Source organism: Amblyraja radiata, chromosome 1 (assembly GCF_010909765.2).
Source record: "Amblyraja radiata isolate CabotCenter1 chromosome 1, sAmbRad1.1.pri, whole genome shotgun sequence".
Classification (NCBI taxonomy): domain Eukaryota; kingdom Metazoa; phylum Chordata; class Chondrichthyes; order Rajiformes; family Rajidae; genus Amblyraja; species Amblyraja radiata.
Window position 1 is genome coordinate 34,062,163 of NC_045956.1, and position 15,514 is coordinate 34,077,676.

A 15,514-nucleotide genomic window follows, 5' to 3' on the forward strand; every position below is an offset into this window, starting at 1 on the left:
TGTAAACTTTACTGTATTGTTACAAGCTTTATTTGGGACTTCAAGAACCACAGAATGTATAAAACACTTGTGTAAATCATAGATGAATGGAGGATTAGTCTTACCAAATTTTTTATTTAATTCTGGGCAGTTAATATTAAAAACATGACCTTCTGGTTGGAGGATATGGATCAACAACCAGATTGGTTAAAGATGGAAAAGGAAGACTGTTTACCTTTTGAAATTGGCTCAATTTTTAGATATATGCAACTTGGAGATTATGTAAAATCACATACACAAGAATATAGAATTAGGGATCCAGAAATCCTTGATGAATGTTTGAATAAACACCCAATACAGATAAATTAATATCCTACATCTATAATATGCTTTTAGATATTGAGGTCCCGTCGACGGAATTACACAGGCAAGTATGGGAAAATGAATTGGCTCAACCCATAACGAAAGATATATGGGATGAAAGTTTACAACATATAATAATAATAATACATTTTATTTGTTGGGCGCCTTTCAGACATCTCAAGGACACCTTACATAGATTAACAGGAATATAAACATATAATCAGAATAAAATAAATAATAAAGACATCACAGAAACACAAATTAAAAACAGAATTCAGTCCAAAAACAAAAAATCAAAAACACAATGTGAAGAGAGAGCAGCGGCAGCTAAAGCGCGCCAGCGTCCACTCTCCCTTCATGGCAGCCATCTTGGACAAAGACTAACAGGATTACCATACAGACAAAAAATCATCCCCCCAACAATGGATACCACTGTGGGGGAAGGCACAATGTCCAGTCCCTAACCCCAAGTTCACCCCAAAGTCAGGCCTATTGAGGCCACCGCAATTGCCTCTACGGAGGCCCGATGTTCCTGGCCGTTCTCACCGGGTGGTGTTGCCCCGGCGTCGGGAGAGTCCTCTCAGCGGCTGGGCCACCTGGAACGGCCGCTTCCTAGCTGGAGACCGCGGCTTCCGAAGCCGACAAGGCCGCGCCGGTTTGGAACTCCCAGGCTCCCGATGTTGAAATCGGTGCCGCCCGCTCCGCTCCGCAGACCCGCAGCCCGGAGGTGTTGATCTCGGCGGTCACAGCTCACCGGAGCTCCAGCGCGTCGATTCAGCGCGGCGACCCAGGCAAGGCATCGCCCGCTCCGCTCCACGATAGCGCTCCAGCGCTGTGCCGCCACCGAGGCCGAGGTGCTGGGCGGTCCCCGCCAGGAAACGGTGCTCCAAGCCCGCTGGTAGGCCACAAGGAGGGGTCGACGGGCAGCCCGGAGAAAAAGCTGCCTCACCGACCAGGTAGGGACCTAGAAGTAAAATTGACCCCAACCCCCCACATTAAAAAGTCCATATCTCCAAACATCACTAAACAGGACTCACTAAAAACTTTTAAAAAAGCGAATTAAAACGGACGGCTGCTGGCTAGCAGCCGTTCCCCAAGATGGCTCCTCTTCCAGTGATATACATCATTGTTCGTTAAATGCCAGACATTCTTTAATACAATTCAAAGTACTACATAGATTGTACTACTCCAAAACAAAATTAAACAGAATTTTTCCAAATATCTTTCAAATTTTTAAAATAAAAAATAGCTTTGTTTATATGTAATTGATAAACAAATCGTGTTTTGCTATTATATGTATATGCTTCTAATAAAAATATTATTTAAAAAAAAAGAACAAGGATTGCTTGATGTACCCTACAAAGGAGTGTGTTTTCACACTTCTGTACATCTTGCCTGATGGGAGAGGGGAGAAGAGGGTGTGACTGGTCCTTGATTATGCTGCTGGCCTTGCTGAGGCAGCGTGAAATGTAAATGGAGTCAATGGAAGGGAGGGAGGTTGGTTTGCGTGATGGTCTGGGCTGCATCCACAATTCGCTGCGGTTTGGATGGAGCTGTTTCCAAACCGAGCTGTGATGCATCCTGATAAATCTGCAGTTCCTTGTTTCTGTGCAATGTGGTGAAGTGTTACAACTGCTTAAATGACTAGGGTGGAGGATGGTGAAGTTTGGAGGTTGTGTTGGTTGTGTAGTCAGTGGGCTGGGGTTGAAACCACGGTGTCCCTTGTGCCGACAGATCCTGGCGCTGGTCGCTGTAAGGAAAGCAATGGACTACATCTTCACCCAACATGACCTCAGCTTCCTCGACGATGTCATCCCGGAGAAGGACAAGAAGAAGAAGGAGGATGACAAGGAGAAAAATAAAAAGATGAGCGTGGACAGCGACAACGAAGATGTAAGGAGTGTGGCTGTGTGCAAGCAACTCGGTAACTGGGTCTCCCAGTCATAGCGAGATACAGCATGGACTCAGTCCCTGCCGCCCATCCAGTCCCTAGTTTAGAGATACAGTGTGGAAACAGGCCCTTCGGCCCACCGAATCCGCACCGACCAGCGATCCCCGCCCACTGACACTACCCTATACACCAGGCACAATTTTACATTTAACCGATGCCAATTGACCTACAAACCTGCACGTCTTTGGAATGTGGGAGGAAACCAGAGCCCCCGGAGAAAACCCACGCAGTCACAGGGAGAACGTGCAAACTCCATACAGACAGCAACCCGTAGTCAGGATTGAACCTGGGTGTCTGGCGCTGTAAGGCAGCAGCTCTACCTGCTGCGCCACTGAGGAGCTGTGTAAGACAGCTGGCCGAACACAGGTTGATGTTGTGGCCGCTCTCGTTGCTCAGCAAGGAGGAGGTTGCGGTATATTAGCATCAGTGTCCAGTGGGGTGAATGTTCCCACCGTCAATGGATGCACACTTGGAGGGGTCTTAGGTCACCCAGGCCACCAGGTTGCACGGAACTGTGACCTCCCCCAGACCCAGTTACAGAGATGCTGCCAGTTGTGTGGGTACCAGACTGTGCTGTGTGGTTTGTGCACCCTGCCTAACCTGCTCTCACAGACTAGTGGTGTCCACTACCCACCACTCCTCACCCACACCCCCCATAGGAAACATCACCAGCCCCTCACACCAGCTGTGGTGCCAACACATGATCGTCCTTGTCCTCGCTGCCATGTCACTGCCCCGGTGGCCCACGCCTACGTCATGCCTCTTCCCGCCAGTCTGTCAACCCCTCCACCTGTCCTTCAGTGTACTATGTGCCCATGTGTGTGAGAAATTGCCTGTGCGTGTCCGGGTGTGTGGTCTGTGTGTTCGTGTGTGTGTGTGTAAGTGTGAATATGTGAACATACCTACTTGTATGTGTGTGCATTTGTGTATGTGTGTCTGTAGCTGTTTGTATGTGTGTGAGGTTAAGAGTACATCTGTGTGTGTGTGTCTGTATGTTAGTGCATCTGTATGTGAGTGCGAGTATGGGAGTGAGTGTATGTGTGTTTGCGTGAGTATTTGTGTGGGCATGTTTATGTACATCTGGGTATGTGTGTGTACGTGTTTGTGTGAGAGAGTGTGTATGTAAGTGCCTCTGCAGATGTGTGTGACTGAGTTAGTGAGAAGGGGAGAGAGAGAGTGAGTGTGTGTGAGAGTGAGTGAGTGAGTGAGTGAGTGTGAGAGGGAGTGAGTGAATGAGTGTGAGTGAGTGAGTGTGAATGAGTGTGCGTGAGTGAGTGTGAGTGAGTAAGTGTGAGTGAGTAAGTGTGAGTGAGATGGTGAGAGAATGAGAGAGGGGGAGTGAGGGAGAGAGTGATCCGGGTGAGAGTACCCACAGGCCACCTCAGTCTCCTGTGTGAGTTAACGGTGGTCCCCAGTGGGCCGGTTAAGGAGGTGACCAATGAGCTCCATGGCGTCGAGTGTGTAGGCCAGAGCCCTGACCTGTGGTGACTACCAGCTCACACTGGCACCATCGCTTGTGCCAGTGTTGATGCCCATGGCCAGGCCTCTCGCAGCCCCCCCTCCCCCGGCATTAGACCACCTATCAGCTCTCATTCATTGTGTTTCTGATGCGTCGTGTTAAGCCTTGTGAACATTTCCTTCACAGTCCGATTACCCCTACTCAGAGAAAGTTCCTGCAATTAAAATCTCAATGGACATGATGGAGCAAGAACCTTTCCTAGCCAGTAACATATCTACTGACAGTGAGTAATACAACTCCAGCTCACAAATCCGGGGACATTTCACTGAACCTCTCTCCATCTCACTTCACACAGTGCTCTTCATTTCTCCTCAGCCTCACCCCCTCTCTCCCTCCCCTCTCTCTATCTTCCCCCCTCTCTCTCTCTGCCCCCTCTCTCATCCCCCTCTCTCTCTCTCCACCCTCTCTGTGCCTCACATGCCTCATTCCCACCCCCTCTCTCTCCCCACTCTCCCCTCTTCCCTCTCTCTCCCCCCTCTCTCTCCCGCTCTCTCTCCCCCCATTCTCTCTCCCCCCTCGCTCTCTACCTCACATGCATCATTCCCACCCCATCTCCCTCTATCCCCTTCTCCCACTCTCTCCCCCCCTCCCTCTCCCCTCTCTTCCGCCTCTCTCTCCCCCCTCTCTCTCTACCTCACATGCATCATTCATTCTCTCTCTCTCCCTCTCTCTCCCTCCCCCTCCTCCTCCCTCTCCCGCCCCCTCCCCCTCCCCCCTCCCCCTCCTCCTCCCTCGCCCTCTCCCTCCCCCTCCCTCTCCCTCCCCCTCCTCCTCCCCCCCCTCCTCCCTCTCTCCCCCCTCCCTCGTCCCTCCCCCCTCCCTCTCCTCTCCTCTCCCCTCCCCTCCCCCTCCCTCTCCCCTCCCCCTCCCCCCTCCCTCTCCCTCCCCCCCTCCCTCTCCCTCTCCCTCCCCCTTTCTCCTCCCCATCTCTCTCTCTCTATCTCTCTTTGTCTCTCTGCCTCACATTCTGTTGCAGCTCTGTGTCCAACAATCATCAGCTATCTCTGCTTCACTGGAAAGTGTAACCATGTGTCTTTTGTCTCCTCTGGCTGCCGCCCCTCTCTGTGCTTCAGGTCAGCGTGAATGCCTTTGATTCTCTTGCATGCCCTGCCTCTTGCTCCGCTCTCATACTGGTGACAGGTCACATTGCTTGCCCAGTGCCCTTTGCAACCTCTCACTCACCAATACAACTTGCCTTTGACTCCTGTTGCCTCTCACTGGCTACTAAAGGTGCCTGGGGTGTGGTTCGTTGCTTAGTTAATTCGTCTGAAAACATCTTTCCTCTTTACTCTGTGACCCGCGCAGCAGAGTGAAGGGAAACCGTGCGCACGTCAAGGCTGTCGTATCCACTCTCCGTCCTCACCCCGCCCCCCCACCCCCCCACCCCAGGTACTGCCTTCATCAACCACCCACTGCTACTATCAGGGCAAGGTGCACATCACAGCCCCGATTAGCTGCAGTGATACTCTTAAGTTAGACGATTTATGAGGATGTTGCCAGGACTCGAGGGCCTGAGCTACAGGGAGAGGTTGAGTAGGCTGGGACTCTGTTCCTTGGAGCGCAGGAGAGCGAGGGGTGATCTCGTAGAGGTGTACAAAACCATGAGAGGAATCAATAGGGTGAATACAGAATCTTTTACCCTGAGTGGGAGTCAAGAACCATAGGTTAAAGGTGAGGTGGGAAAAATTTAATAGGAACCTGAGGGTGGTGGGTGTATGAAAGGAGCTGCCAGAGGAGGTAGTTGAGGCAGGGACCATAACAGTATTTCAAATACAGTTTAGGTTTAGGTTTATTAGTGACAGGTGTACGGAGGTACAGTGAAAAGCTTTGTTGTGCAACGTATCCAATGAGATAAGGTAATGCTACACTTTAATACAATAGGTCAAGTACAATAGGTAGAGCAAAGGGGAAGATACAGAGTGCAGAATATAGTTCTCAGCATTGTAGCGCATCAGTTCCAGAGACAAAGTCCAATGTCCACAATGGGGTAGAGGTGCATCGGACAGTACCCTAGCTTATGGAAGGGCCGTTCAGAAGCCTGATAACAGAGGGGAAGAAGCTGTTCCTGAGTCTGGTGGTGCGCGCTTTCAAGCTTCTGTACCTTCTGCCGGACGGGAGCGGGGAGAAGAAGGAATGACCGGGGTGGGACAGGGACAAGTCTTTGATTATGTCGGCTGCTTTCCCGGGGCAGCATTCAAAGGTATTTTATTGACTGACACATGTATCAAAGTACAGTGAAATCCTTCTTTTACATACAATACTGTGGCAAGGTTTAAGCCAACATTACAAAATCATTGGGAATTATGACATCCACTCATGCCCAAGAATTTTCAGCCACCGCTTGGTCCTTCTTTCTCTGAGGGTATGCCACGGATTCCAAGCTGCTGTCATGATGATGTGAAGTTTAGTTTAGTTTAGGTTAGAGATACAGCTCAGAAACAGGCCTTTCGGCACCGACCAGCGATCTCCGCACATTAACACTACCCTACGCACACTATGAACAACTTTACATTTTATACCAAGCCAATTAACCTGCAAACCTGTACGTCTTTGGAGTGTGGGAGGAAACCGAAGATCTCAGAGGATACCCACATAGGGGGAACGTACAAACTCCGTACAGACGACACCACTGGTCGGGGTGGAACCCGGGTCTCTTGTGCTGTGAGGCAGCAACTCTACTGCTGTGCCATCTAGCCTCCCTGATAAACGTGACGAACGTGTGTGTAGATGGCATTGATGGAGGGAAGTGTGGAGAGGTACATGGGTTGGGATGGTTCAGATGGATGTGTGGATCAGTGAGGCTAAGGGGCCATTGTCTTTCCTTGAAGAGGTTGGAGGTGAAATAAAGTTCAGCCTGTTTATCTTTGTCCCCACCCGCCTTCCATTCGTCCTCGGATTCAATCCCCGTTCATATCCCGGCTGCAACTCCCACCGGCCTGGTTGGATTCAGATTATACCAACAAGGAACTGCAGATGTTGGTTTACAGCGAAGACACACCGAGTTACTCCAGCACTCTGTGTCCATGTTCTCCAGAGATGCTGCCTGACCCGCTGAGTTACTCCAGCACTCTGTGTCCATGTTCTCCACAGATGCTGCCTGACCCGCTGAGTTACTCCAGCATTCTGTGTCCATGTTCTCCACAGATGCTGCCTGACCCGCTGAGTTACTCCAGCACTCTGTGTCCATGTTCTCCACAGATGCTGCCTGACCCGCTGAGTTATTCCAGCATTCCATGTCTGTCTTTGGATTAATATTGTGACGGATGGGTTGGGGCAGCGTTAGGGTTTACACTTAGACACGCTTTGCATGGCCACCATGTTTATAAGCGTGTTCAGAACATGGGTTTTCAAACTCGGCCTACAATGGGTGGAGGATTGTATCTGGAGCAGGAGATTCAAGGCTGTATCAGGCTGGAAAGCTCTCTCATCCAACACATAGCTGGGTTCCTAATTGTCCACTCACTCATCATGCATGGAAGTGGTACCTGTACTGCTCATCTCCAGAGCTCCTCGCCGACCAAACCACGCTGCCACCACCAGGGCGCTACGGTGGCACAGCGGTAGAGTTGCTGCCTCACAGCGCCAGAGACCCGGGATCAATCCTGACCACTGGTGCTGTCTGCACGGAGTGTGCATATTCTCCCCGTGACCGCATGGGTTTTCTCCAGTTTCCTCCCACATCCCAAAGAACTGCAGGTTTGTAGGTTAATTGGATTCAGTAAAATTGTAAATTGTCCCTATATCTATCTTGTATCTCTACACTATGAATGGCTCGACTGTAATCATGTATTGTCTTTCCGCTGACTGGTTAGCGCGCAACAAAAGCTTTTCACTGTACCTCGGTTCACGTGACAATAAACTAAACTAAACTATTGTGTAGGATAGTGCTAGTGTACGGGGTGATCACTGGTCGACACAGACTCAGTGATCTGTTAGGCCTGTTTCCGCACTGTATTTCTAAAGTCTAAAGTAAAGTGATATGGGCTAAACGAGAAATGGGACTAGCGTAGATGGGACAAGTTGGTTGGCATGGATGTTGGGCCGAAGGGTCTCTTTCCGTGCTGTGTGACTCTCTCGCTCTAGTAATACTCCCAATGTCAACGGCAGGAAAGTCTGTCACCCTGTGTTTCAGTTGAGTTTATTGTCACGTGTACCGAGGTACGGCAAAAAGCTTTGTTGCGTGCTAACCAGTCAGTGGAAAGACTATATATGATTACAATCAAACCATTCACAGTGTATAGATACATGATAAGGGAATAACGTTTTAGGTAAAGCCAGCAAAGTCCGATCAAAGATAGTCCGAATGTCTCCAATGAGGTAGATAGTAGTTCAGGACCGCTCTCTGGTTGTGGTAGAATGACCCAGTTGCCCGATAACTGCTGGGAAGAAACTGTCCCTGAATCTGGAGGTGTGCGTTTTCACACTTCTGTACCTCTTGTCCGATGGGAGAGGGGAGAAGAGGGAGTGACCAGGGGTGAGACTGGTCCTTGATTATGCTGCTGGCCTTGCCGAGGCAGCGTGAGGTATAGATGGAGTCAATGGAAGGGAGGTTGGTTTGTGTGATGGTCTGGGCTGCGTCCGCAATTCTCTGCAATTTCTTGCGGTCTTGGCTGGAGCTGTTCCCAAAACAAGCCGTGACGCATCCCGCATGTCCGGCACAGGATGTATATTTGCCGCGGCCCAGGGTGCCTGTATACAAAATGATTTTCACTGTCCCTCGGGTACATGTGAGAAATAAAGTGCCATTGACCACTGTGATGTAGTTTTTTGCTTAAGTGACAAATTGTGTCCACCTTCTGATCCAGGAGAAGATCCGCCGACATTCCTTGAACGACACACTGCTTGCTGATTCCACCCCCTTCTACCAGTCTATCTCCATCCCAAGGTAAGCCTGCTGCCTATCCTCGTGTCAGTACCGCGGGGGACTGGTGTGGGCTAGGCTGGGAGGGACCGGGGTAGCAGCACTAGGGCTAGAGGTGGAGGTGACCTGGTTAATGGCCCTGCCTTGCAGCCTGCAGGAGGGTAGGTGGTTCTGGAGAATTGGAGAGATCTTAAAAGTCTCATCAACGGAACAGAAGTCTTAAGATCTGTTTTCCCATCGGCTTGGGTCTAGTGTCCATCTTCCAACCTACCGCAGTGCAACTTTGTGCTTTTTCTCTGTAACTGCAACACTATAATGCAGTTCTATATTGTGCACTCTGGAATTTTCCACGTTGCACTACCTGTTGTACTTGTGTGTGGCTTCATTGTACTTTGGGGTGGTGCAGCGGTAGAGTTGCTGCCTCACAGCACCAGTGACCCGGGTTCCATCCTGACTACAGGTGCTGGCTGTACGGAGTTTGTACGTTCTCCCCGTGACCGCGTGGGTTTTCTCCGGGTGCTCTAGTTTCCTCCCACACTCCAAAGACGTGCACGTTTGTAGGTTAATTGGCTTCTGTAAATAACTGGCTCACTGAGAGAAGCCAATGTTCAGGCTGGAGGTCGGTGACCAGTGGAGCTCCGCAGGATCTGTGCTTGGGACCTCTGTTGTTTGTTATGTGTATAAATGACTTGGACCGAAACGTAGACAGGTTGGTGACACCAATATTGCTGTGGTCGCTGGCTATAGATCGGCCACAGAGATGGGCAGAGAAATACTGTAGCAGATGGAGTTTCACCCGAGCAAGTGTGAGGTGCTGATGGCAGGAAACTTAACGTCATTGATGTACAGAGGGATCTTGGGGTCCAAGTTCATAACTCCCTGAAAGTGGCAACACACGAAGATGTAGTCAAGAAGGCGAATGGTATGCTGGCCTGCAATGGTCGTGGCATTGAGTTTATAAGTCAGGAAGTCATTATTAGACTTTGGTGAGACCGCATTTGGAGTATTGCGTGCAGTTCTGGTCACCACATTACGGCAAAAATGTGGATGCTTTGGAGAGGGTGCAGAGGAGGTTTACCAGAATGATGCGTAGGAAGGAAATGCAGATGCCGGTTTAAACCGAAGATGGACGCAAAACGCTGGAGTAACTCAGCGGGTCAGGCAGCATCTCTGGAGAAAAGGAATGGGTGACGTTCCGGGTCGAGACCCTTCTTCAGGCTGAGAGTCAGGGGAAAGGGAAACGAGAGATGTAGATGGTGACGTGGAGAGATATAGAACAAGTGAATGAAAGATATGCAAAGAAATAGCAATGATAAAGGAAACAGGCCACTGTGGGCTAGGTGAGAACGAGTTACAGGTAATGAGACTCAACAAGACGATTTTGAAGCTGGTATGATGGGTGGGGGAGGGATAGAGAGAGAGGGTGATGTAAGGGTTACTTGAAGTTAGAGAAATCAATATTCATACCACTGGGCTGTAAGTTTCCCAAGCAAAATATGAGATGCTGTTCCTCCAATTTGCATTTAGCCTCACTCTGACAATGGAGGAGGCCCAGAACAGAGAGGTCTGTGTAGGAATGGGAAGGAGAATTGCAGTGTTTAGCAACCGGGGGATCAGGTTGGTTCACTCGGGCTGAGCGAAGGTGTTCCGTGAAACGATCGCCCAGTCTGCGTTTGGTCTCGCCCATGTATAAGAGTCCACATCTTGAACAATGGATACAGTAGATGAGGTTGGAGGAGGTGCAAGTGAACCTCTGCCTAACCTGAAAGGACTGTCGGGGTCCCTGGGCAGAGTCAAGGGAGGGATGAGTTGAACAGGGAGTGACGGAGGGAACGGTCTCTGCAGAAGGTGGAAAGAAGTGGAGATGGGAAGATGTGACTAGTGGTGAGATCCCGTTGGAGGTGGCGGAAATTTTGGAGGATTATGTGTTGTATGCGATGGCTGATGGGGTGGAAGGTGAGGACTAGGGGGACTCTGTCTCTGTTGCGACAGGGGAGAGGGGGAGCAAAGGTGGAGCTGATGGATATCGTGGAGACACGAGTGAGGGCCTCATCTATGATGGGAGAGGGGAACTCGGATGAGGACATCTCGGATGTTCTGGTATGGAACACCTCAACTTGGGCGCAGATGCGGCGTAGACGGAGGAATTGGGAGTATGCGATAGAGTTTGTAGGAAACAGGGTGGGAAGAAGTGTAGTTGTGGGAGTCAGTGGGTTTACAATAGACCTCAGTCTATCTCCTGTGAAGGAGACAGTGAGATCAAGAAACGGAAGGGAGATGTCGGAGATTGTCCAAGTGAATTTGAGTGCAGGGTGGAAAATGGTAGGGAGGTTAATGAAGTTCAGCCTGGGTGCAGGAGGTAGCACCGATGCAGTCGTCAATGTAACAGAGATAGAGTTTGGGGATAGGGCCAGTGTACGCCTGGAACAGGAATTGTTCAATGCCTGGATTACAATGCCCGGATTGACAATGTCTGGAATAGGGGATTTCATCTACAGGGAGGGGTTGGACAGGCTTGGATTGTTTTCCCTGGAATGTCAGAGGTTACAGGGAAAACTGATAGAAGTAGATACAATTATGAGGCATAGATAGGGTAGTCAGTCAAAACCTTTTTTGCAGGATTGGAAATATCAAAGACTAGAGGCCATAGCTTTAAGGTGAAAGGGGCAAAGTATAAATGATGTGTGGGGCTTGGTAGAAACATAGAAATATAGGTGTAAATAGGTGCAGGAGTAGGCCATTCAGCCCTTCGAGTCAGCACTGCCATTCAATATGATCATGGCTGATCATCCACAATCGGTAACCTGTTCCTGCTTTCTCCCCATATCCCTGATTCCGTTAGCCCTAAGAGCTAAATCCAACTCTCTCTTGAATACATCCAATGAATTGACCTCCACTGCCATCTGTGGCAGAGAATTCCACAGATTCAGAACTCTCTGGGTGAAAAAATGTTTCCTCATCTTAGTCCTAAATGGCCTACCCCTTATTCTTAAATTGTGATCCCTGGTTCTGGACTCCCCCAACATTGGGAACATTTTTCCTGCCACAGAAGGCAGTGGAGGCCAATTCAGCTACAGCTCTTAGGGTTAACAGAATCAAGGGATATGGGGAGAAAGCAGGACAGGGTACTCATTTTGGATGATCAGTCATGGCCTAACACTGCACCTATTTTTCTATGTTTCTACACCCATATTTGGCTCATATCCCTCTAAACCTGTCCTGTCCACATACCTATCCAAATGTCTTTTAAATATTTTATAGTACCTGCCTCAACTACCTCCTCTGGGAGCTCATTCTATACATTCTAAAGGTGGCCCTCAGATTCCTATTAAATCTCTCCCCTCTCACCTTAAACCCATGTCCCTTGGTTCTTGATTTTCCAACCCTGGGTAAAATATTCCACACAGGAATATTTACACAAAGGAGTAAATATTTATTCCACTCTTGATTTTGTACACCTCTATGAGATCACCCCTCATCCTCCTGCGCTCCAGGAAATAAAGCCCTAACCTCTCCCTGTAGCTCAGGCCCTCGAGTCCTGACCACATTCTCGTAAATAGACACAAAATGCTGGAGTAACTCAACGGAACAGGCAGCATCTCTGGAGAGAAGGAATGGGTGACGTTACGGGTCGAGACATCCTCGTAAATGTTCTCTGCACCCGTTCCAGCTTGATGACATCCTTCCCACAGCAGGGTGTCCCAAAGTGAAGACAATACTCCGAGTGCAGCCTCACCGATGTCTTGTACAACTGTAACATGACAATATGATGAAGCCTGGGAGAATGGAAGGAGATGGATTGGCAACGCGGCGGGCCTGTGTGCCTGTGGACACTGGCTGGGCAAATCGCCTTGCCTCACTCTGTGTTGTGTTTGCTGGGGCAGGGATATGTGTCTGCGCTGGCAGAGCTATGAATTGTAGAGCAGTTTGCCAACAGGCTCTATTGTGTCTGCATAGCCGGGACAATGTGCTGCAGTCCGCGCATTAATCATTAACCTTTCTCCCTGTGGCGTTCTGACTGACCGTGACCCCTTGAGATGTCGGGAGTGATGTGTGTTCTCAGCTGTGCAGTCACACCTTCCCACGACGAGATGCATCCAGGTTAACTGTCCTGCACCAGAGACAACATGCTGGCCTCTGTTCATAGAGCAGAGAACATCACAGGAACTTCGGCCCACACGGTCTATGCTGAACACGATGCTGTTAAACTGATCTCCTCTGCCTGCACGTGATCCATGTCCCTTCATTTCCATGTGCCTATCTAAAAGCCTCTTAAACACCACTATGGTACGCCCCCCCCCCCCTCCTGCAGCGCGTTCCAGGCACCCACGGTATTAAAAACTTTCCTCGCTCATCTCAAAACTTTCCCCTCTCATCTTGTAGCTACGCCCTCTAGTGTTGGACACTTCCAACCTGGGGGAAAGTTTCTGACTGTCTACCCTGTCTATGCCACTTCTAATTTTATATGCACACTTCTATCAGCTCCCCTCAACTGTGTCCATGTTCCAGAGATAACAATCCAAGTCAGTCCAACTCTCCCTGTAGCTAACACTGCCTTTTACAGTCATCACTGCTGCTTTGCACCCACTCTATGATAGTGGTGTTTAAAAGGCTTTTAGATTGCCACATGGAAATGCAGGGAATGGAGGGATATGGATCAGAGCTCTACGGTGCAACAGTGGTAGAGTTGCTGCCTCACAGCTCCAGAGACACGGGTTCCATCCTGACTACGGGTGCTGCCTGTGTGGAGTTTGTATGTTCCCCCTGTGATTGCGTGGGTTTTCTCCGGGTGCTCCGGTTTCCTAGCACACTCTTAATGACGTGCGGGTTTGTAGGTTAATTAGCTTTGGTAAAAATTGTAAATTGCCCCTAGCGTGTATAGGATAGTGCTCGTGATCACTGGTCAGCATGGACTCGGTGGGTCGATGGGCATGTTTCCACGCTGTATCTCTAAACTGAACTAAAAAACTAAAACATGCAGGCAGAGATGATTAACTTGGCATCATCCTCAGCAGGGACATTGGTAGCTGAGTCACTCCAGCATTCTGTGTCCATGTTCTCCACAGATGCTGCCTGAATGCTGAGTTACTCCAGCACTCTGTGCCCATGTTCTCCACAGATGCTGCCTGACCCGCTGAGTTACTCCAGCACTCTGTGCCCATGTTCTCCAGTGATGCTGCCTGACCCGCTGAGTTACTCCAGCACTCTGTGTCCTCTGCATTTCACTGTGTCTCCTTGTTGTTCTCCTGCCTGACTAGAGTTCTCTTGTGTTTGTTGCCAGCCCTCCCACCACTCCATGGAGAACCGTGCCTCAGATAAGGATTGAACTTGAGCCCGACTACGAATTGGGATCGTTGTGGAGAAGCCGCGGCACGGAAACATCGCTCTGATCCCCGGCGGACACACGCGTGTTGTGACGCCGGGTGGACACGCCTGGTACCCGGCAACAACAGCGGGCTAGGACCCGCTGGGGACATGGGCACCTTTCACACCCTGTCTATCCCAACCCACTCTCCCCCTCCCCCTCCCTCTCCCCGTGACTAACCTCCTGCCTGGAGAGTGTGAGGGGCCGGCGGGGACTGGGGTGGGGAGCAGAGGGGATGAGTCTCCCTCCCCCACCACCTCCAGCCTGGCTCAGCGGTTCCTCCTCGTCCCGTTAAGAGCCAATGCGAAGGACTAGCAGCAAAACTGCTGACTATGCAAAGGTAACTTCTCCAATGACACTTTAACCCTACCTGTCGGCAAACCTAATTACAGACAGATCAAAGACTCCTCACACCTGACCTCTTGTATTGAACTCCATTAGCATTGGGTCCAGTAATTATCAGGTGTAATATATTTTCCGGCAGCAGACACGGTCTGGTGTCAGATGTAGTGCTACCTCTCATTTCTAGATGAAAGAATTTCTGTATAAATGATTATTGTATACTACTGTGATTATTAATTTCAATCTGACAGGTGAAAGCTGGGGGTCTCAAAATCAGTAATACTCCCTTAACATATCTCTGAAACCTTTTTTTTAAATATTTGCTGCAGATTATTTGTGACCAAGCAGTAATTTAAATAATTATGTTTAAATGGCGTTTGTTTTTTGTACAAATCTTGGCCTTATCTTCCCCCCATTGTGTGTAGAAACATGAATGTGATGATTTTGTTTAACTCGGGGACCAGGTTTTGTGCGTGGCTTGGCCACTGGTTCTGTTGCGTGGGATGTTGGCACTGCGCTGGTTTTGCCCAGTGGAACTGGGGGAGGCTATGCTCACAACCTGCCTGCTGTTCCTCTTACTAGGTTTCTGATGGTCGAGTTTGGGAAGCGCCGTGGTGTGGCTGGTAGAGTTGCTGCCACACAGTGCCAGATACCTGGGATTCACTCCTCCCTGAGTTTGCACCTTCTCCCCGTGACCGTGTTGGGTTTTACTCCGGGCGCTCCAGTTTCCTACCACATTCCAAAGACGTGCGGGTTTGTAGGTTAATTGGCTTGGGTAAAAATTGTAAATTGTCCCTAGTGTGTAGCATAGTGCTAGTGTATCGCGGGTCGGCATGGACGCGGTGGGCCGAAGGGCCTGTTTCCGCACTGTATATAGTAAAGTCTAAAGGAAAGTCTATTGGCATAGACACATGGAATTGATAGATCATTTGGACAGGTACATGGATAGGACAGGGTTAGAAAGATATGGGTTCAATGCAGGCTGATGGGACAAGTGTAGATGGGACATGTTGGTCAGTATGTTGGGCCGAAGGAACTGTTTCCATGCTGTATGACTATAGGTAGATCATAAGACACAGCAGAATCAGGCCATTCAGCCCGTCAACTCTGCTCTGCCATTCAATCATGGCCGAT

General features: G+C 49.7%; 1 protein-coding gene across 4 annotated transcripts in view; it reads left to right on the forward strand.

Annotated features, from left to right (window-relative positions):
* Positions 1 to 14,692, forward strand: part of slc4a4 (solute carrier family 4 member 4) — a 158,448-nt gene extending 143,756 nt beyond the window's left edge. For 2 of the 4 annotated variants that reach the window (XM_033020335.1, XM_033020305.1), the window contains exons 22-25: positions 2,077 to 2,235; positions 3,939 to 4,035; positions 8,618 to 8,697; positions 13,955 to 14,692. In XM_033020335.1, coding sequence (XP_032876226.1) covers positions 2,077 to 2,235; positions 3,939 to 4,035; positions 8,618 to 8,661 — 300 coding nt within the window. In that variant the 3' untranslated portion in view covers positions 8,662 to 8,697; positions 13,955 to 14,692. The remainder of the gene's footprint in view (positions 1 to 2,076; positions 2,236 to 3,938; positions 4,036 to 8,617; positions 8,698 to 13,954) is intronic. The other 2 variants (XM_033020316.1, XM_033020327.1) reach the window with 1 other exon arrangement.
* The last annotated feature ends 822 nt before the right edge of the window (positions 14,693 to 15,514 follow it).